Raw genomic sequence first — 24,484 nt, forward strand, 5'->3', positions numbered from 1 at the left:
TTCCCTTTAGTTATCAACTTATTCCAGAGGTAGTTAGAAGTATTCTTAAGAATTACGAGTGTGTACGAGTTGGCCCACGTTGTTAAAACTTGGCCTGCGTGATCATTAACGTGAGTTATGTTTCCCACGCCGAGCTATCTCCAACGACTTGCACCACCGCTCTAAAGAACAAACAGATCTAAAAACTTAATTAATAATCGAAAATTCCACCATCGACCTATCTCTTTTTGCATCTTAAATCTAAAAGGTGCTCGAAGAATTTCTCTCCTGTCTACAGCTAAAGTTACGTATTCCAAAGTTCAGCCATTATCGGTTAAAAGCCGAAAAAAACCGACGACAGTGGCAATCAAATGAGAGCAACTTCACTTAAGTTTTTTTAACCTTACGGGGTTCACGCTTAAGGTGTCAAGCGCCTCCCCACCCGCGCACTGGGGGGATTGGTGGGGTGGGTACAAGTACCCTAATAAAGCACGGTATTTACAAATTTCACCATCAGCTGGGAAACTCGGGCGAGTAATTCCATTAAAAAATCTTTGTTTACGTACAAATAGTCTTTTTTATGCTATGTTTAATATCGATCCTCGCGTAGTTTACTTAAAGCGATCCACAATCACGATGCTTTTTTCTTTGATTTACGATGTAAATGAGGCATTAAAACATAAAAAAGTACACATTTTAAAATTAACCATAATTGTAATCAGCTGTTTGTGACATTAATTATCCCATATCCGAACATGATTTGACTTCCGGCGTTTTAATAATACCAGAGAAAGAATATTAAGAATAACAGACCGAAATTAAAAAGAAAATAACGCACTCCACATTTTGGTAATTACCATGGTAGGAAACTAGCATAGTACAAAAATCTTGGTCTTCTTTGTATAAAAATCTTTGATTTTCTACAATTATCAAATTTCCAAATAATTCTAAAGGTCATAATTAAGAATAATATATATAAAAAAATATTATTATTATTATGGCACCTCGTTTTAAAAATCTATGAAAATAAAGATGTTTTACTTTTAAACCATGAGTAAACTTTTAAGAAACGCCTTAAATTTTTTCCATATATGTAAGTATCCAATTAACTCTTCTTGTAAAAGAGAATTTTTTTTTGTATTTAAACAATAAAGTACAAAAACTTTAGATTTTTTTACTAAACAAATATTGGAAACTCAAAAATTTTATTTACGATGAGAAATTTTCCATAATCCACAAAATATTGTAAAAGTGTTTAAAGGGTTTTTTCTTATGAGTCCAAAGTCAAGTACACCTGACTCTTACTAGAGCAAACTAAGGGGTTAAACACTTGTTAGTTTCTTTAGAGTTATTTTTACTCTACTTTAAAATAAGTGTAATACAATCCATATATGTATTATGGATTGTATTACGTTCCTCTGAGCAGTTGTTCCAGCTGAGTAATCAGCGTATAAACGATACAAATCGATAAAAACGATGAAAAGTGTAAAATTTCCATTATTATACAAGTAATGCGAAGAATCGGATGTTCCTAAAATGACTTGGAAATATAATCGCCAAAAATTGTATTCGCCAAAGACATAAATGGGTGATAGTCCGACTTACAAAAAAATCCTACATCCATTTGTAGCGATTATTTATCTTTGTCCATAAACAACATTAATCTAGCGATCCTACAAGGGAGACTTTAACGTAGGGTAGACCGTTGTCGCAGAGCCGACCTTGGCTCAAAGTACAATAACTTGTTCACATTAGCGGACTGCGGCCTAGTGGACGGAACCCAGTGACCTGCTATGGGGTGTGTGTGCGGAGTTGCGGCACACCGGCCTTGAAGGCTTGGTCCCCGGTATAAGCGTGGTGCCCCGGTCCCGCTATTCAGTGTGCTCCTCTCGTCCACCATGTACGCTACCGTGAGTGCTCTTGTCCTTTCTTATCTTTATGATAACACACGAGTTTTTAAGTTACTTTTGTCAGTATTAAAAATATTTCTTTTCAATGGTTTTTATGCATGTAAAGTAATTAATTTTCATTTTTAGTTGATTTGGTTAATATCTGTCCAAGATCTATCTGTCTTGCCCTAAAGTTTAATAGAGAGAAATAATATCAATAGAACTTATTTTATTTCGTAGAATATTTTATACGTTATAAGTCCAAAAGTTCTTGTATGAGCTAGCTGGTTTTAAATTCTGAATCATTGTGTTTTATAATGTTTGATTTAGTTTCAAAGTTTAACTAAAACAACTTAACTTGTACTATACGAATTTTGTACAGTCTATTTATTGGTCTGAAAACTTTAAAGTATAACAATTTGTGAATAATAATTGTATTTTCTGTCGTTTCATGTACATACAACAATATTTTTAAAATGCCGATGGTTTTTCGCACAAATATCTGCCTCATTCGTGCACATAGCACACTTCTATTCGTTATAAGTTTTACCTTTGTTGTGAGACAATTTCTTTGTGTATTAATTGTTAGCTTCAATAAAACTTTGTAATAAATACTGGGAGACAGTTAATACTTCAATCGAACAGTAATTAAATTGATATTTATTACTTCAGTAACTTATAATTAATTATGGCATAAGTTATGCCATTATCACCTATAAAAATGTACAAATACGTGCAGTGTAATCATTAGATTCTTTAATGTTAGTACTAACGTTTTGAACGTTTTGAAGTTACCATAAAGTTTTACAATTGAGATTAAAATCTGTTAACAGACCACATCTGTTCTTTTTTTTAATTTTTTTACCATTTCTGACTAGATTTATTAAAAGAAGTTTCACATTAGACTGATAGAAAGAAAAGTATAGCTATATTACTGTACATTAAAAAACACTGGGTATAAGATCACAAAAAAAATGTATATAATTGTTTAGGTTATAAAAGAAATGTAACTAATTGTTATATTATACGTCAGAGATACCAGTGGGATAGCAAATTTTACATAAACATAAAATAGTATTCTTTTGTGCTCTAAATAATACAAACTGATGTACATTATATTGTTATCGAAGGTAAATAATTTAAATTATGTACTTGTTTACAAAACCTAAATTGGCACCTTATCGTTACTCGGTCGTGTCTGAAATAAAATGTAGTTTTTTTCCGGTTACCATTGATTGAATTACATACAAAAATAATTCCTGAAATATTTCTGCCTCGCTGTAGAGAGCGCCATTTCAGTCACCAACTGTTAAACAGAAACTGAATTGGAAATGTTTTACGTGACCTTAGACTCCCAAATATACGATTCATGAATTATAAAATGTGTACACTATTATTCGGCTTACAGGTTGAATATAGGTCAGTGAAATTTTAATTGATTTTGTAAACTTATCAATCATTCCTTCCATAGTATTTTACAATATGGAAATTTTAAATAACTGGAGAAACGGCCAGTTTTAATTCCCAAAACAATAAGTTTAAATTTTTCACGTATGAATAGTAAAAATCAAATTTACGTAATTTTAATATTTTTTTATTTGATTTAAGAACCACCTCTAGTGAAACTATCTTATAAAAGTTTTACTTTTACATCCTTATTTTTGGTCGTAAGGTTATGGATATATCATTTTTAAAATATTATTAATATGCTTCCAACCGCTTTGAAGTTTTCCTTGTAAAGTGTCTACTTTTGGAGTCCTTACATTGTAAAGTAGATAGTTTGAGACTTTTTTAATAACCTATCACAAGGTAGTAGTAAACCACGTCACGTGTTGCTTACTAGACTTCGGCGAAGTTGCATGCAAGATTTCATGTCTACAGAAACATTGTATCAGCCTATTGAATGTCAGTGTCCTGCACCATCATAGAAATCATTATTGTCTATGCAGAGATGAGAGTCTACAGATCATAATTTCTCTCGAAATATCTTGCGGATAGTAAGGCAAAATGTGTTACACAGTCACATGTTAAATTTACAAATGATTTTACTCAGTTTATTTTTTAAATACATTAATTTATGCTATGGTTGTTTCGTTCCCAACATGCTTACCCATAAGATCTATATAAAAATGTTCGCTAATGCTCAGCCAAATCCCATTGAGCGACATCCCCCATCATAGAACTCGATGTTGCTTATATAAAAATAAAAGTTAGGTTAATTATTATACAATTTAATATCTATAGGTTAATTAGTTCTCGAGATATCGTGTGGAAAGACAGACAGATAGGTAAATAGAAAAACATACAGAAATTAAATATTTCAGCCCCTCAAGTGGTAGGCTTGACTAATGCTTCTTGTGGGACTAAAACCAAGATGGCCGCCAATAAAGTCTGGAATCAGACGTCATCCGTAATTTGAGGAATGCCTGCAGTTCTTGATCTCTCATTTACAAACCCTCATCAGCCAGGCAGAGCCCGGGGCTGCGGTCTACCTAACGGGCTGACCACTGCCACTCTTGTGACCACTAGCCGAGGTCATTATCGATAAACAGAGATTATTTCTATCCCGTTGTGTACATTCACTCATTTTAGAATATCTCGTGATACCACAATCTCAGAGCAGGCCTACAGCTCATTTTCCTCCCAGTCAATTGACAATTGACTTTTTGTGTAGTTGTGGCTTACTCTTGTTACCCACAGACACTAATAACATAATTATTGTTGCTGAAAAAACTGTTAAAGTTAGTGTAACAAGATGAAAATGAAGATTTTCTGTGCGGGAATCAAATCTTTCACCGTCAGCCTTATCGAAAACGAACTATGGCTCGAAACCAATTTTTGGTTTAACAAATGAGATAAGTTAAAGATTAAAATCATTGGCATAATAATTTATCACAGATATTTAAATTTTTTATTATTTAAAACTGCTATTTTAAAACTCCATTTCTGAAATCAATATTACTAGTTGAATGCTATCGACGATAAGACATGGTTAGAAATGTTTACAACAGTGACGACGCGGTACCAGAATTAAACGCGCTACAAATATACTAGTCGGTTACTCCAATTTTAATCTCTTCCAAGATACACGGACGTATCCAATTGACTATTGAACACTTTAAAACGGCTTCTTTTTTTAGGGTGGGGGGGCTTAAAATATTTTTTCTCATATCACTCTTTTTAACTCATTGAATTTTAAAATCTTCGTGAGCTGTTTGACTGCAATTTTTAATGTTTAGGTTTCTATTTGTGTTCTATATTGTCATATATTATTTATATATATATATATATATATATATATATCTAGATTTTATTATGTAAGTTTAGATTCAGCTATTGGATGTTGGATCGTGTTAAAGCTAACCTGTTTTTTAACTTGGTTTCCTGTGCCATTTGACGAACACTAACGCTTTCGTTGACCTTTGAGGCCTTGTAAAGGAGTCCAGATCGTCCTTGTGTTCTGAACACCTTCGTCAAGTCTACGATATTGCCAATATTAGAATTCTTATGTTTCAAACTCCACGTAAAACTGAAGGACTCTCCTGCTTCCCATCGATTATTAATGTCTTCATTACTGGCCATGAAGACAGTGATAATGGGGAGCCTTTGCAAGTAAAAACCTACACCTTACTCCATAATCATTCCCTTCTGCCTTAAAATGTTCCGCGACTTTTGTGTACCTCCTATATATACTTTTGGAAACCAAAGTGTCCCAATAAAGTTGTAAAACTGAACTTGTTGTAAGTGAAAACTTGTAAAACTTATGGTAAAAAATCATTAGTCCGTTATTTATGAACCTAGAGAAAAATCCATTTGTCTAGTATGCTTATAAAATTTTGCAGATATTAATGTTTTGCATTTCGAACGGTTTTCAAGATATCGATTATATCTATTTCCCATACAAATTTTTGCGATAGGAAAATCTGGTGATGGGAATGCAGATACAAGTAAAAACGTGGTACCAAAATTAAATTTTACATACCTTGAATACATACATTACACACAGCTTGGTACGCCATTTCGTTCAAATATGGCGCCTCTTGAAACTTAAAAAAGTACAACTTCCCTACGACATATCAAAATCTGTTCAGTACATTTCTTAAACTTTTTGGTATAGACAATTGTTTTGTTTCTTAAATGGGTTTCTAGATATTCAGTAACCTACATGTAAATATCACAAGAATAAATTAATATTTCAGTTGTCAAAAAATTTACCTACTTCATCCGACTGAGTCAGGATATTTAAAATATTTTTGTGATCCTAATCTTTCTAAAGGTATGCTAGAAACGGTATCAGGTCTCTATGAGATACAGATGTTGACGCCCACGCCACTCTCGCTGCCTCAATGCTACATTGTCTCAAGTAACGGCCCAGCACAGCACGTCTGGTAGGCTACCCGTGGCTATAACAGTACAGTCATTAGCACGTCTTCTCCGTTCCATAACTTCCTGTCACTCCACTTACTGTTTCTCTCCATTGATAGGCCGAACGTTGATCTTCTTACGTACAGTTTTATAATAATTTCATGACAAATAGTCTCAAATGGCTGCCTTTTATACATTCTGGAACGATACATGCCTGAAGTTCAGAGGGTTAATCGGTTTATTAATTCTTGTGCTAAATCAAATACCCAAATACAAACAATTATACTCGAGTCTCGTCTCTGGTTTATCTGTACCAAATAATATACCGCGACCTCCATCTTGGGACAGTTCAGATATAGCCTACATATGTCAATACTCATAACTTTCGAATGAAAGCTGTTTGTTGCTCTTTGAGAAAATATATTAAATTCGTAGGAAAAGCTAACGTGATGGCAATTCACAAATTAAATATTCCTAAAAACCAAAAATGCCGTGACCTCAGCATATTTTGACTGAGTACTCTAAATAACTAGCAACATAGCTTATGAAAGAAAGTATAAAAATAGATAAATCAAATATTATTTTGTGATACCATGTAAAATTAAATAAATTTATTAACTGAAAACAAGAAAATAATTTTCCGTGGACAGAACGCATAAATCGTAGAAGTATACAAAGGTTGAGGACCTACTCAGTATGCGTGGCCTATTGTTCTAATAACCCTTTGTTCCTGTTGCGGAACACTTCTGACGAAACATGTCCTGTGAAATATACCAGGATACCGCAGCGTATCACCTTCCGGACCTCGCCATCACATAAGGATAATAATAAAATAGAAATACAGCGACGATAATTTCTGTATATAAATTGTGTACATTGTGCTACAGACCTATTGGCCACATTTTAAAGGAGCAATCTGAAACATTAGGCTCTCAAAATTTTCTGCTCGTTATGCCATAATATATTCCGTCATTCTTTCCATTTAAAGTCAACCAACTTAGAAGACTTGAGAGGAATTTGAGGTTTTAATCAATTGAACATATATTATTTACCTATTTGTACTAATTTCTTCAACTTCTATTTTCTTGCATCATTAGGATTGTTATACTTTCAAATTATCTATCATCAAACTGAAAACGATCACGTTTTTAAGATCCTAGGATTGCCCTTAAAGTAATGCAATTTTGAGATAATAGTGTATTTAAAAAGTTGTTCGTTAAAGACTATCGTTTAACAAATATATCTGTAAATTAAAAGATCTATACATCTATTTTCAGCATATGTACCGAAATGTGGTTATTTAGTATGTTTTAGCTATGTTTTGTATTGACACTGTTTATTCTGAAAAATTTCGCCATAGGAAATAAATATAAATAAAGTAATAAATTAAAATAAATAAATAAAAGATATTTACCCAAGGGAATAATTACAGCCTTGTTCTGACGAACAGCCTATATAGTAATACTGCCTGACATCATGTATTGTCTCGCCCTTTTACAAGGGGATTGAATATTTACTACAAAATTAATAGCAATTTAAAATAATGCTATTAGCGAGTATTGAATAACACTGCTACAATCCTGACGGAAATAATAAAAAGCAATAGGACTCAAACATAATTACACAGTACATAAGCCTCTAAATGCATATGGCGTAATGTTACATCACAAATCAAGGCAGAGCAGTGGGTAAACCCGCCCCTGTGGGCGACCCTGTAACACCATAAGTGTACATATCGAGCGTGTACGTGGGTCTTGAGATGGAGCAAACTAGCATTACACGTGAAACTGGCATTGAATCAAACTATTAGATTGACGGGTGACAATTTAGATAGTTATAAAGAAGATTAAACCATATTTAAATGTTGATATGTGAGAAATATATGCAAATGTATTGTTGTAGGAAGGGGGAAATAAAAAAATTTACAATAATGGATATCAGTAGCTGCTCGTAGGTCGTACACATAACATAGTCAGAGTAGGCCTTGGCCTTACATGGTGACATTCGACTTCAATCTAGTCCAGCGACCTTAGAAACCTGTTCCATCAAACAGTGTGCATAAGTTATATCACAGAGCCTGGAGTTCTGTTGACAATTTGAGAGAATTCGCTCACATCAGATTGACACTACAATATAACACGTGGGCGTGGAGTCTCTGCGTACCACACTGCACCACCGTTACCGCGCGCTCAGAGCCTACGGGCAGCACACCGGACACGTCCTACCACCGGCTTATTTCACGTTTCACTTGTTCTGCCAAAAACTGGCACATCTGATGTCCTCTCTCCGCTGCGGGCTCGCATTCCGGACTCGGCCGTAGGTTCAACGGCCAACCACTCCCTGCCCTAAGTGATTCTCCCCGGTGTGCGGATGATATATCCTCGATGGCTATCGTATTAGTCGGGTCGTTAGCCGGGCAGGTGCGGTGCCAATTTCAATTCTTCCTCCACGTAATCTATAATCCACTTAATTGGATAATCTGTTCAAGCTCGGGGTTTGTAATTTTCAACTTACTCCGCTACCGGGTTCATGAAGAAGTACTGTGCATGTTCATGGTAGAATTATTACTCAAGATTGCTACAGACGTTTCCATTTCTTGCTGGAATAAAAACCGTTGAATAAATTGCATCTTAATCGATCAGACGTACTTAGACTTAAGTGATGTAATTTTGGTTGCAAATTCTGAATGCGATATTATGTTTTAAGTTATTATCTCTCATTCATTATCTTCTTAAAATGGGTTTATTGATCGTCCGTCTGTGTGGTAACTCTTGATAGAAAAGTCTTACATACTTGAAGTATATAGGGTACCGTTAGTCCATAGAAGACTCCTAGTGACTTTGGAATCAAAATTTAAAAGGGCGGTCCATTTGTTTGAGCAATAACTCTTTAGTTACGTTCTATAGGACTCTTCGATACTCCGAAGTATCAGATAATTTACCAATTCGGTGACTGACAAAATTGGTCAACTCTCGTGATGGTCGAGATCCTTCTCTATTCAACCTGGACATACTAAACCTTCTCTATTATTATCTATGTTGTCTAACACGGTACGCAGTTATGATAAAACAATGTAAGGATACCATAACTAACTTTTACGTTCCATCATCACTACTATACTTGCCCTCCAGTTAACTGGATTTCAGCACCTCGCCACAAGTATCGGCACATTTTTCAGGTTAGGTGTAGAAAAGGACTGAGTAGAGGTGACTTTAAAAAATACACAGTTCATTCATTCATAATTTTTCAAACTATCAATTTAATTTTCACCACACTTTGATTTGTTTTCATCTCCGACATCATAATATGTTTACTAACTAGATGACTTTTTATACAATCTCGTTTTTGTTGCACTCCTTCTTCCTTGATGCTGATCAACTCTTTTCAACAGGGTTTCAATGATTATTTCTGATACCGTAGTGTGGCCTTTTGCCACGTAATAAATAACTCAGAAGAAATGTACATTTGTAAATACTCGTAGAACTGAATTTAAAAACCAATAGACTTAATCTTTAATTATTTGCTAGATTCAATACAATAACTGAATTCAACTTTCCTCAATGCTGTACCAAAAAATTTAAATGTATTAATGTCCTGTTGTATTTTGTAAAGTTTATACGGACGACTAATGTTTGCAGGAGAGGCCGATCCCCTATTAAGCCTTATTCGGCATGTGCCTTATTCATCAATACGTCAGAAAGTCTATAAAATGCAAGGTCGTTGGTACTGATAAAAAGGGCCAATGTAATTATTTTTACGTTATATTAAAAATATTAATGTACACACCGTACACATATTATACAAACAAAAACTATTGCTTTAATCAGCTAGGTTAAAACTAAAAGAGTTCTCCGTGAGCTGACACAATTTGTAAGTACTGAGGTAATAAATAAGATATGTATAGGTAATACTAAACGTGCACATTTCCCATTATCATAAACCCGAAAAACGTTTTAAAAAATCAATTACTTTCAGTTACTAATTTCATATTAAACTCCATTCTGTATATAATAGAACTGTCCCATGGGAGCTTTCTAACACTGAACAAGCTTATCTCCATAAAACATAAGTTTATAAACTGATTTGAAGTACAAAAACTTTGTAAAGTTGTTTGCAATGTCTAAAAAGAGTCTATAAACTAAACTATGGGAGTATACTGTTTACAAAATCTTCTGAACACAGGATACTCCTGCGTACATAAAATTATATATCCGTAATACTACGTTATATTTTTACAAATGTATGTGTATAATGTCGTATAAGTACATAAACATTTTATGAAAGCTCATTCGTAAGTAGTAATGCTTAATATTATAATTATTGGTTAGAAATATTTCGAATCGAATGTGATATTTCTTTTTACGTTCCACGAAATGAAGCTAAATATTATGAACCCTAATATAAAAGTCCCTAATACGGAGTTTCACTAATCATTTGTTAGTAAATGATATATTTCCAATCATAGAAACGTGCCTCACATTTTTCTCCGAGTTATAAATTATTTAATATAATGAAGATTAAATACACATCCAATGAATGAATATAATTGAACCAAACACACAACATATAATACAACAAACAAATGCATGGCAGGTAATAGTTTTATTAATAATTTCATTTCTTAATTAGCCGTAAACAACATAGCTCCCTTTATTACCAGCTTATTATTTTCGTAGCAAACTAACCTTTGTAATATCCATATAAAATTCCTCCATATTTTACTATTCTTATAACACTTTTATACAATTTCCCGTTTTGAGTTATTACAACTTCGAAATTGTATAGCTCCCATTTTGAATACACAGATGATTTTTCCTTAAACTTGGTCTTAACCATTCTTACAATTTTCCCTGATTTGACTTTTATTCTATTTGAAGACATTATATTAGCAAAATACACAAACAGACGGACAGAAGATAAACCAAGCACTTTTGGAGTTTATAATACGAAATTTATTTCTTATTTTGAAATAACAAACCATGTGGTGAAGTTTGGTAGAGTAATTTATGGGCACTGTGTGTAGTTATGTATATATATATATATATATATATATATATATATATATATATATATGTGTAATGGTAGCACATTCACCCGGCAAGTGAGAGATCCGGGTTCGACTCCCGGCGGAGCAAGTACTTTTTGTGATTCAATGTTTATTGAAATTAATATATATATATATATCGTTACACGTTTTAATATCCTCCATTCCTCTATATAGTATTTATCTTTGACGCAGACAAGAACATGCTGCAATAGTAGAGATGGATGAATTGTTGGCGGCTCCAGGTTAATCAGACAGAATGTAATGGTTTGTTTATCACACCATGTGACGTGCACGAACCTATCATTAGATTCAACCGGGCGGGCCAGCCGAGAGTGTTTGCATAATGGGGCACTGTTTGTCTTCTATTAGCACATCATACTTGGGTTAGCTTTTCTTTTCGGTACGTGAGCTGAAATTCGAACATGCCTAAGAAATATCTGCTAACATATTCAAGGTTGTTACCTGTGTATAGCAAGAAAATCAGCATTGCAAAAGGATAGAGGAAACACCAGGACTCACGCCTTTCTGTCAGAATCTTACGAAGAAGCCCACTTAAAATTTTCAAATGTATTTTGATTTTTTTGAACATCACACATTTGTACAAACTATATTTAAATTGTTTTATTTAAAATATTAAATTGAAATTGTGAACTATAATATATGAAATAAAAATATTTTAGCAAACAATCTCAACGGACAAACATGCTTTCCGTGAGGTATGATTATTATAATATTACACATAAGTATTTTTACTTCAAAAATTAAAAATAGATTATTTAAAAATGGTTATTTTCATTCATAGTAAAATTTTAATTAGGAATATTCTTCTCTCAGATTATAGTTTATGAAGGTTTGTGCATATATACAAATATTATAAACTCTGTTGCAAAATATTGCTATATACATATTAACATAGGAATGGTGGAATTATAATATGTTGTCGCAGATAATGTGTATCAGATATAATCCTCTAGACGCAATACAATACGAGTACAATATGATGGTCGTCAATAACAGTTCATACATAATAACTGTGACATTCTTCTACCACTACACTAGGTTACAATGTTTCATTACTTTACCAAACAAATTAGACCACTGTATCAGTTACTTGACTTTGCTGAAAATTTACAACAAAGTACTTAACATGTACTTTGAAGAAACGCCATTGGAGATGTCTTATTTAAAACAAATATTGTATGTGATTTCGATAAATTCTACGAAATTTCCTTTTTCTGATAAGATGTACGAACAAGCTAAATGTTGGTAAGAATAAATTTTGGATGTTGTTGCATTTCAATTTTTTCGTAATCGCAGCCGCACTAATTTAAAACTATTATTCAACAAAAAATGTTACCTAGGCATTGTGAAGTAACCTAATAAATTATATTTCTTATATTACTTTAATAAATGCACAATCCCAATTTTCCCTGCAAAACCCCACATTTAAGCGTAGTTAGCACATTTGTAATCGCATGCCTGGCAAAATTAACTTTATTCCACTTTGATAGTTAATGAGATCGTTAACAATACGAGGTTTGTTGCCAAGGAGAGAGTGACACTACTATCACAAATCCGGCCAGGACCCACGCAGATGACTGTTCACACCCTCCAGTAGGCGTACTTTCACCGGAATAGATTGAACTTGAACTCTCTACGCACGGTCTCTGCCTTCAGGTCGGTGAACTATGAACAACCTCCGCCGCCGTTTCCACGTCCACTCTTTGCTGATTCATGAAGGTACAAGAATGTCTCTGGTGCGGCGGCAGTCTGATTGCATTTATGGTTTTATTTTAATACCATCTCAGTCGTTCTTGCCTTAATGACGCGCCGGGATTTAACCATTTTATAACCTTAACCTTTGGCCATAAACTATACTTGGAAATGTACTTAATACACAGTCATACTGTAGTTATGATTGCTTAAAATTGCTCTTTCATACCAAAACAATATTTTACATATTATATCGCTCAACCATAAAAATGTATTCAACTTTTTATATTGCGTGTTAGCCATAAATCAGTCTTTCTTAACTTCAAACATAACGATTATTTCTTCTCCTTTACATCGTCATATCCGCCCACCGTTCACCAACTTGAATATTACCCATGTGTTTTTCTCTTATCTATTCACGAAGATTTGAAATTTTCGTCTTATTTACAAAACCTGGATGTATTGAGTTATGAGCATAACTAAATGTATTCAGCTTGTTTACGTGCTTTAAAAAGTTATATCCTAATTTGTCCAAATAATGGCTTTTTAGTACACTTAGTACAAGAAGAAAGAGATTTCTCTCAATCCTAAAAGAATCTTTGCGCTGCTTAAGGAGTGACAGGCTATTCAGATGAATATGTTTAGGGATACAGACCGCCTCTTGTCCAGATCCCATGAGGAGGGATAATGGTCATGTCACCTTAGAATAAGGGGAGGCTAACTCTCTTCCTGCCTCTTCCAGTCAAAGCGGGTAAAGGTGTTGGGGAGAGGCAAAACTCCTTCATGTTTAGGCTTGAAAACGCCTTTGACATTGAGGGTGCCTCCCCCACCCATAGAAACCTAGAGATCTAATAAATTATTCTTCTAAAATGAGATCTTGTACAAATCTACAGCGAAATATAAAACGGTAATAAAAGGCTAAAGACAAAACAGTTACAGTGGGACGGCAATGGATATGAGCCGAGTCTTTGTGCGACCATACTTTGTTTTTAACTTATTAACGTAATAGGGTCACCAATCGTGCAGATCCATCCTCTATGAATCCTTTAATGCCATCCGCATATCTATTGTTAAACGAATCTTGAAACTTCGAAAGCACGTGTAGTAGTGAACAATGGAACGAATGTGGGGGAGGGGGGATACCCAGATCCGACGGTCGTCACTCATGCTCAAAGCCTATAACTAGGTGTCGGAAGCAATCATAGTGCTGAGTGTGAAGACCGATGGGAGACAGTCGCTCTAGGCCGGGAGACAAATCAACATTCCTGGCACGGGCCGGGTCGACGTCCGGCACTCGACACTCGACACCTCTGCAGCGGCGGCGCGACGGTATCGATGAGATTGAGCGTTGAGCCAAATCAGGGTCACTGGCACGGCGCTAAGAATCTTAAGATTACCGGCATCTAGTTCTGGCTAGTTCTGGATACAACACTCGACATTACATTTGCCTTTGATGAGATTGGAGATTAGTATTTTATGTATGTAAATGTGTATATATATATATATATATATATATATATATATATATATATATATACCGTGTTAAGTAAATATCCGGAACAGTCAGATAACTCTTCATAATAACACCAAAATCGTCATGTGTTTATACGGCATGAAAATGTACATTTAATGCATGATTCAATCTAGCCACATCGCCTAAAATTAAAAATTCTGAGAGCTGCTCAAAATGTTGAATTGCAAATCCCTATCATGGGACCCACCTTTTTGGTAAAATAAACTGAACAGCACAAACTATATGTCTACCGTCTACCACAAGGAAGATAACACACATAAGTCTTACAGGAACAAAAGTAGGCTATACAGCGCAATCTGATGGCCAGCCATAGTTCAACAATTGACGGAACCAAGCCAACATTACCGAGTTCTGCTTGGCAATAGCAGGTCCTAATATTCATTTTGTCTAGTTTTGGAATGACTTTTAAAAATACTGTAGTAACATCAATTAAACAGTTTACTTTGGAAATAAAAACCATGATTGTATTTTTGGAAACGCTAATGTTTTGTAAGCATGACGAATAGAACAAAAACCGGATAGTGTATCACGTTAAAAAATAATCGTTATTGCACTCTCGACGTCTTTAAACGTCTTATAATACTTTTGATTTGCAATTAAAATTACGTTACGAAACACAAAGCTATATATATATATATATATATATATATATATATATACGTTATGCGTTATTAAAATGAACTCAAACAACAGAACAAAATATGGTCATTGTTAAAATTACCTCATGGACTATGACTTCATAAAATAAAACTCCTCCACACTAGAATAATAACTACAATATTAAGATTCAATACAAAGTCAACCACACATATATAATAAAAAATTAATACTGTTACAATACGTTACAATTATATTTATAGAGCTTGAAACTTACGAGAATTATACAACCTGGTATTTTAGTGTATTGTATTTGTTTTATACAATTTGGACTCAATCATCAAATTTAGAATTGATTGAACAATATTTAATTAATTTAGTTGAAATAGACATTAACTCACAACTTCCTAAAGAGCATTGCTACCAAAGGGTGACTAAAGAAAGTAGTTAATATACAGTACCATGATGTCCGGTATAAGTACAAGAAAGGTTAAATGTGGGTTAATTTATAATTAATGTTTTGTGCACAATAACTACAAAGGCTGTAATATGTTATTAAGAATAATGGCTAGTTTATGAGTGAAGAATCCTTTTGAGGCAGAGGTAACTTAATAAAATTCACGACGGGTTAACGAACTACATTACGGTTTATGTCCAGTGTAGTTATACTTTATTACAATGAAATGTTATAGTCTACCTACTAATTGTGGACTAATGAAGTAATCAAACGATCTATAGAAATAGCTACAAGTCACCGATTGAATCCATCTCCGATCAAGTAATGAATTTACTAGATGAAGAGTTGTGAACTTAATTAATATTTAATTCTTTTTGTATCTTAGTTCTTATGAATTTACTTTTGTTGTCCACCGGCAGGTCCGGATCTGTGCTCTGCTGTCCGCAGTCGCTGTCGCCGTCGCGACACCCTACTACCTGCCTCAGCAGCGCCAGCTCTTCTACTCCGTACTACCCCAGTACCCGCAGTACACCCCCGTGGCTGCACCTGCTCCTGTCAACTACAGGCAGTTCTACTATGCTCCCCAAACTGCTGCTAACTTAGTAGCGTAAGTTGGATACTACATAAATTTCCTAAGTATTTGTGCAAGATATTTTAGACTCTTAACGATGGTACTTGAAGAGAGTTACTACAGTATCTCAATACGCTGTAACACACTCCTCTATTTCTTTGTTTTAACGTTTTTTCTTCTCTTTTAAGAGAAAGTTTCTGCTCAACCAAGCTTTTCTACAACTGAAATTTCCTGGTTAAGAAGAACTTAAAAGACAACATTCCATTCACACTAAAATAAATCGAATGTAATATTCTGGCCTTATATTTATTGGTTTACATCGTCTGAAAAATTGAAATCTCCTCGTTAAAAAATTATATTTCGCACCATATAGTCCATCTGTTCTTCTAAATCTTGAGTACTACTGAATAAGCGTAAGAGGCCGTTCTGACCTAACAGTACGAGCATATAAGGCATGAATTCGCAACATCACGTGTCACATAACAGACTTCGCTTAGAACGCTTACGGCATTTCTAAGTCTATAGCTCTTTTTTTAGGTGCATGCGAATAAACAATAAGTCATACAGAGAAGAAACGTTTACACCTCTTCTCAAGAGACAAAAGAGAAATTATGTCCGCCTACAAAGAGATGAGCTTCAATGACGCTCAGCCAAACCCCATGGATGAACATGAACCATCATAGAAATCATTCTATGGAGAAATTAAATATCATGCAAAATGTAAACTCTACATTCTCGAGATATCTTGCGTATAGTTAGAATACATGTGTTAATATATTATATGTTAAAATATCATGTTATTGTACTCGGTTTACACATTTACTTATTCTTTGATTTTCTCGCTCGTATCATGGTTTCTCACAAAGCCAGTGTAAAAATGTTCACTAACGATCAGCCAAAAGCCATGGAGTGAAATACACCATCATCGATTTCGATGTCTGATATAGAAATGTAACGTCATACAAATAATCAAGATTATATGGAGAGAAGATAGACAAAAAGACAAACAGAAATGAGATTTTACTAGGCAAGTGACAGGCTTCACTAAAGTTCAGCCAATAAGTTGAGAAATTCACAATGTAAAAATATTGTTAAGATAGGTTATGAATAATATTCAAGTAATATTGCTGTACATAAAAATGCCTTTTGGAATCTCCAAAAAAGCGGACAGTGACTGCGACCTTCAACTGGCGTGAACTTGCCCTCAGTGGCGTGACTCTGGTTTTTTCAATTTTGTATAAATTGGAGCCCATCAACTCCAGTTTTTGTACTCGGTATACGCTTCTTGCCCCGTCTCGTCTCGCCATTCGACTCGCGCGCCGCCCTATCAGGTTACGTAACGAAGTACTTTTTGTGGATCGACCTTGGTGCGCCGGGCATGGGTGAAGACGTGCAGTTATTTTTATTGATTGCTACGCACTCACATACAAACCTATCATTAGGGAGAGCTTTCCATTCGGAATAGGTGGTATATCGAGACTCTATTGGATGTGTGATTAAGTTAATAACAGAAATTCTGTTGATATCTGCTTCAATAAACCAAAAAATGCAATATTCAGATGCAATATTTCTTTGATTTACCACTGTACCACTGTAATAAAAAAATTTTATGTCCGTTACTATTGAGATTTCAATGATTGTAGAATGATGCATTTGGCAGCTACAGAGTTGCATAAGTATCACAATTCTCTCAAAGCATGACTGTGCCTTTACTGTTATTAGTTATTGTTTATCTTGTGTTTAATGTTTGAAAATGTTATTTTATGATACTATTTTAGTAAGTCCTCATATTATAGTTTTCGATGGTTGCAGGCCTGTGCCGAGCTCTCTGCGGTACCCTGCGCCGGTGGTAGCACCCTCCAAGCAGGTGGTCTACTACCCCGGAGCTAACCCCTACCTCGGTAACTACGTCCTTGCGGGAGACGAGGCAAATGAGGGTTCTGGCAGCTGGACCTCTTGGCTCAGTAACATCCCTTTCGCCAGCTTCATCACCGGACAGCAGCCAGCCGCCCCTGAGTCACCCGCTGCAGAGGGTGGTAGTGGTGAGTACAGGAGGAGAATATCTGCTACGCCACTTTTAAAATTGTTTCTTTTTTGAAAAGTTGTGATCTCGGATATCGATAAAGCTTCTGTAGTAAAAGAGCTTATCACAGCTCCTTACTCACTTTCACCTCTTCTCTGGAGTGAATTGGGGTCAACTTAGTCAACAAAATACAGTAAAAGGTGGATTTAGTAAAATACATTTAAAATTAGATAGACAATTGTTTTTAAAAGATAAAAAGATTTACTAGTTAACACTTGTATATTAATAGGATTTTCTTATTAACACCGAAACTAGAGTATATTACGATTGGCGTGTTTCTTGTGTGTAGCGTCATACAACATTTCAAGACTATAGTTCGTTCTTGAGACATCGTGCGGCAAGAGAGACAAACAGCCAGGCAGAAATGAAATTGTACCAGTTCATCAAGTGATGCCCTTTTAAGTGCATTTTGGCAAACGGCTGTAAGCAATGCTTACAATTTCATTATTTTGTCATATTCATTCCTAGAGTACATGCTTGGTGGACAGCGTGCGTAATATTTTAGGTAGCTTTATAGCTATGACAATAATACATATACCAAGTAATCTTGACTTTTTTTGAAAATTATTCAAACATGCAAATGCACTTACAGTATTAAAATTGTATTAAAAATGTCAAATTTGTTGTTTTTTAGTTTTTGGTCAAATAATTACACGAACATTTTCACGCTATTTCATACATGCGCTGTGACTTCCAACATTTAGAGCTCCACCATATTTTCCCACCGACTTTAAACTTACACACTCCTTCATTTGGAAGTGGATCTATATATGGGAATATGTTCGAATGACTGTTATTTATTTCAGGAAAGCTTATGAAGAAATAAAATTGTTGTCTATTTTAAGTCAAGTGCAAAAAGAATTATTTTAGGAACCAATTTGACTTTCTGGTGAAATACTGACATTGTTTTATTGCATATGAAGCTGCCGAGGGCGCGTCTCCAGCCGCATCCGCCGAGAAGGTAGAGTTGCCGTCCAACAACGAGAAGCCGGAAGCAGAGACGGAAGATAAGCCTTCGGAGCCAGCTAAGGTGTGTTTGGAAATACGCACTGTCTGTAAAGTTAAAGTTAAAACTACACGAAATCAGCAGCAAGACATTTATTTAAGTAATTAGATTTATTAAGACCCTATTGCGGTAATTAAATTCTAAATGTTTAATAAAGTACAAAGTTTCATAAACACTTTCTTTTACGAAACAATAACTCAACTTAATAATTAAGTTGCAATAATAACATTTTAAAAGAAGTTGTAAATATAAAAATAAAATATTATTGATGTTAGTCTTGAAAACTGGTTCAATCTTACATTTAACACCTGATTTTGATGAATTAACTGCAGAGAGTTTTCGTTGGATTTACCAAATGTTTCTATGTACTCGGACTATTGCATATTTTCATGAGTTTTACTAATATTATTTTGCCAAAAAGAGCAATAATTGCATTAAACGTAATAACCACAAATCAGTTGTATACCAGAGACATACTTTTGTCTCATTAACTAAGTTATCCAAAACTTACAATTTGTGTACCAAGTTTTTTTTGTCAGACTTCCCCCTCGTGATCCGTCCAGTACAGGTCCGAGAACATGTACAGGTGCATGTTTTGTAGTCTTATCCTGAAGACATAAAAGTATACTGAATTTGAGTTTTTAAGATCAAACATTTGTGTTATATGGAAGTACAGTCTCAGATCTGTTAAATTGTTGCTTGCGATAATCTTTTTGATTACCTCAATGTTTTTTGTATTTGTTGAACACTTGGCATTTCTTTACTCAGAAGAAATAGAGTACATAGTGATTTGTATATATTGTGCAACTAAACATTTTTTAAATGAATAATGCTGGGTGTGGTTTTAGCTTAAACGGACTTGCTGATAATTTATCTTATTTGTGGGTATTATTTTATTCAGGGCTATAGTGTTCGTTAAAAATAGTTTTTATCATAAATGGGAATACATTTTTATTTTACTTTAATACAAACCAAACTAAAGTAACTGAATCTGCGTGGAAAGAACTAGGACTACCGAGATTCCACGCTAAAGGGAATATAGTATAATCATAACCAAAGGGCAGGTTATCGTTACACAGTTCTAATTGTATTTACCTTTGACGCCGAGGAATCTTAACTACCCATCAAGGAACTAAACCTATTGAATAAGTTAGTGGGACTGCGCACTACCCATTTTTAGAATCTTGAAATTTAGTACTTTCCTATCTTTGTCATATTTTAATTGCCTATATGATCATACGAGTTTCACGTATACGCTGTTTATGTTCTTCTGGACAACGAGATAAATCAGTCAGAAATTTACCTCTCATGAAGAAGAAATAATATAGTTCAAAAACGTAAAACGAGAATTCCCTCGAATTAATACGATCATCTTGAATTTTGTATTCTACCATGCTTGACAAAGTTCTACATTCATGCTTTTTTCTTAATTTGTGTTATATAGTCTTAATTTGTGTATAAAGTTGTTAATAGTCTTACCTACTTTATTTATAAAATGTTACTTGTGTTTTAGTCACATATGATTGTGCTGACGCCAGATCGCTGAATCCTAAGAAATATTAGCCAAATTGTTAAAATTTTAGCATAAAACTACAAACAAAAATTGTTTTGTATAATACTACCTCTTGAAACGTAAGACTTCGTGCGTCATGCTGCTTTTTAAACACGAATTAATTTGAATTAACTCGAGCAAATTGTTGAAATAGTAGTTCAAGATAAATAGAGATTTCAGGTAACTGACAATATTTTTAATCATGAAAAGAATGTGGAAGTGTGTCCCCTTTTTTATTAAGTACCATCATTCCCCTATGTACAATATGTGACTACAAGTTTTGGAAACTAAAAGTTGTATGGTTCATTAATATGTCGGCAGACGAAAGGAGCGCCTCAGAAGTATGTCCTTTTGGGTCAGCCTCAATTCTTCGGTAACTATGGACTCCATAAACTTAACCCCGCTGCTGTCATTCCTTCTCCAGAGCACGGCGCCGTCTCCAGCTATCTGCTACTCAAGAACTTCCCCGGCGTCAGGTTCGCCCCTCAAGTCCCTCAGTTCCCTCAGGTTCACCAGGTTCCACAGGTAATATATTTTAAGAATCTAGAGATCAATATTATTATTTTTGATTATTACAAATAAAAGAAAAGCAAAACAGTTTCTTTTGTCGAGATTCTGTAATATTTTGGCTATTATAAAAATCATAAATTTGTAATAGCTGTCAATTACGAGTTAAAAATCAAAGTATTTTATACACAATCAAACGCCCTTCAAAATTGATAGTGTGTTTATTCAACTTTTTATCTTAATCCACCATGCAATTTTTATTTTGTGATATTCGACCAAGTTGAAAGTTAGTATATTTTACCAACCACAAATATGTATACATAAATTATATAGACTGATAATATGTATAATTATCTATATAGGTCTCATAAATCTCATGTCGTTCAGGCATATTATAGAACAGATCAAAATGCAAACCTAATACGTTCTTATAGAAAATCTTATTTTAAATTTATCGCAGGTGTTACACTCAGTGATGAATAAAGTAATCGCAATTTAAATGCATTACCTCCTGAGGTTAAACATTTAATATTTTATTTAAACATAAGTAAATAATAGTTTTAAAAGATATTTTATTCTCTATAAGATATTCTATAGAGAACTCACTTAAATAGTTTAAAATTACTAGTTCAGTCAAATAAAATGTACATGCAAGAAAAATCAATGTCTGTAACGATATTTTTTGTATTTTAATTTTAAGTTAAAATCATTGTTAGGCATTCTCACAAACTTTCCATGGACCACCTGGCTCCAAACGCCCATAAAAAATAGTTTCCTCTATGTTAAAATACATTCCTCCAAAAGATGACACTAGTTATAAGGGTGGAAAGGGATACTAAAAAGATACAAACATTAGTAAAGCTAATTCCTTGAGCCATTAATTGTCTTTCTTGCTTAAATACTTCTCGAGAATATTTAACCTCAATTTTTCATATTTGCTTTTCATGTTTCAATGAAAGGTTATTAAGAGAGATCAAGTATCAGAATGATCTCAAACCATTCGTACACATTAACGGCTATTAAGCCAATAACAATTCGACTAAATCAATAGTTTTTTGACTTGGTGTTAATTAAAACAGTGGTTGAAAGACTGTAACAAAAGAATATTTATCAATGTGTTTTTAGACAAATATATAATACTTAACATTGCACAGTAATGTACGAAAACAAATTATTAATTAAGTTTCTGATACCGCTTTATAGCAAAGATAACAAAAATGACGATTCTAAATATCTCTTCATTCTTCATTATGTTTATATTAAACTGCTTAACAAAATATACCAACAATATATTAAAATATTTAACAATTTCACTATATCTCGCAGTATTTCTTTTAAAATGATTGTGTTTAACAATTTTCAAAGTCCTATCCTGTCGTGATTAAAACTACCGAAATGTCATGAAAAACTCAAATAAATGCCTCAGTATCGGACTGGCATTCTTACTATCTCAAAGATGAGAGCTTTTAAACATCTACGGTCACATTTCAGGGCTCTGACCCAAAGGCTTTATTGTTTCGACACAACTATTGAAATGAACTAAAGAAGCTTGTTGGAATAAATAGTATGCAACTTTAACTAAATATCCGCGTCCTTATGCTCACTAAAAAACTGTTTCGTCCTCGAACTTCAAAAATTCCTCCCACTACTTTAACTTATGCTTTACATGATTCTTAATTTATCCAACAGATGGAAATACCCTCAATGACCTTCCTTTTCCAATAACAGGTGTTAGGAGAGATGTTTTATTTAAAAAGTATTTGTTTGTGTATACAAACTACGCTAGTAGCTGATCATGTATCAAACAAAACAACTATATTTTAAAATTTCATTGAAGGAGGAGCTCTTCTTATTGCAAAAACTATTTTATAAAAGAAAACTGACAATTATCCAATAATTTTAATATTACCACACGAGGTCTGTCGGTATCAGGCACCTTTCGACATCAAAGATGCCATCGTCAGGTGTTTGATGCCGAAAGGCCTCTTGTGATAATATTAAAATTATTGGATAATTGTCCGTTTTCTTTTATAAAATAATATGAAATATTTTAAAATGTTTACGAGAATAAAAAACTGGAGTTATTTTTTACAAACTCTATGTATGTATATCCGTCAATTTATGGTAACTTATTAAAGTGTTAATTGTATGCATGACAATAATGTATTATTTTATTAAAAGCATACTCACAATTATCTGTTCTATCATTCAGCAAGACAGTGATGCTGAGCTGGTGCCCGCCGTGCAGCCAGGTGCTGCGGCGCTGGACTACCAGAAGCTGCTGCAGGCTGCGCGGCAACAGAAGGACTACGACGACGCCTCTGTCACCGTGGACGCCGCCCAGAAGGACGCCACCCCTGCTGATGACAAGCCCGCAGCCGCCGCTGACGACGACAAGGAGTCTGAAGATGAGGAGACCGGTACTAAAGAATAAACCCCGTAGTTGTACACTCTCTGTCCTCCTAACTGTACATACTCGTACTCGACCACCAGACTGTACTAGAGTATTAAGACCTGTGCCAACTCTCAATAAACTATTTTTAGTCTTTTTAACTAAATTTTGTTTATTTATTACCTGTTCAGATGATTTCAAATTTTATGAGTGATTTCTAATTTGCTACACTAACGTGAACTTTGCAATTTTTTGTCTGGAAGAGATGTAACTGACAACATCGTGACATATATATATATGGTCTCTCGCAATAAGATTTAATTTTTATTCAGAATGGATACGTTGTTTTAAAACCTGCAAAATTTATAAATGCCAACTGTAACAAAATATATATTAAAAAGTATAAACCGTACATATTTTTTAATTTGAAACTCCGTACTATTTAACTTTTTCTAGTTCGTTTCAAATTCATTTCGTACTTTTATTTTGAAGATTTTCGCTGAAGTTTCGCTGTTTCCCAATTATTGAAGGAAGCTAGAAGATTGCATGAGTGCTGTGGGGCTATAACAGGTACTGGTAGTTTTCTTCCTTGTCTATCTTTTTAGTTTTTTAGTTTTCTACTTAGTTTTAGATATTTTTCATTAAATTTAGTTCACAAATATACCATACCAATTGTAATATATAGAATTCATTATACATTTTATGTATAACATAAAATAATGAAATAAGTTTCGATATTGTGTAGATGTTACTTTAATAAAAATAATTTATTTTTGTCAGTGCATTTTACAC

At 34.0% G+C, this 24,484-nt stretch overlaps 1 protein-coding gene across 1 annotated transcript; it reads left to right on the forward strand.

The window, feature by feature from the left end:
* Positions 1 to 1,742: 1,742 nt before the first annotated feature.
* On the forward strand, positions 1,743 to 23,853 carry LOC124357333. Its single transcript, XM_046809025.1, has 6 exons — positions 1,743 to 1,889; positions 16,001 to 16,188; positions 17,965 to 18,194; positions 19,159 to 19,265; positions 21,115 to 21,318; positions 23,513 to 23,853. Exons 1-6 carry the CDS (start codon positions 1,878 to 1,880, stop codon positions 23,732 to 23,734), a joined length of 963 nt encoding a protein of 320 aa, XP_046664981.1. The 5' UTR covers positions 1,743 to 1,877; the 3' UTR covers positions 23,735 to 23,853.
* Positions 23,854 to 24,484: the final 631 nt, after the last annotated feature.

This window comes from Homalodisca vitripennis, chromosome 3, assembly GCF_021130785.1.
Source record: "Homalodisca vitripennis isolate AUS2020 chromosome 3, UT_GWSS_2.1, whole genome shotgun sequence".
NCBI classification, from domain to species: Eukaryota; Metazoa; Arthropoda; class Insecta; order Hemiptera; family Cicadellidae; genus Homalodisca; species Homalodisca vitripennis.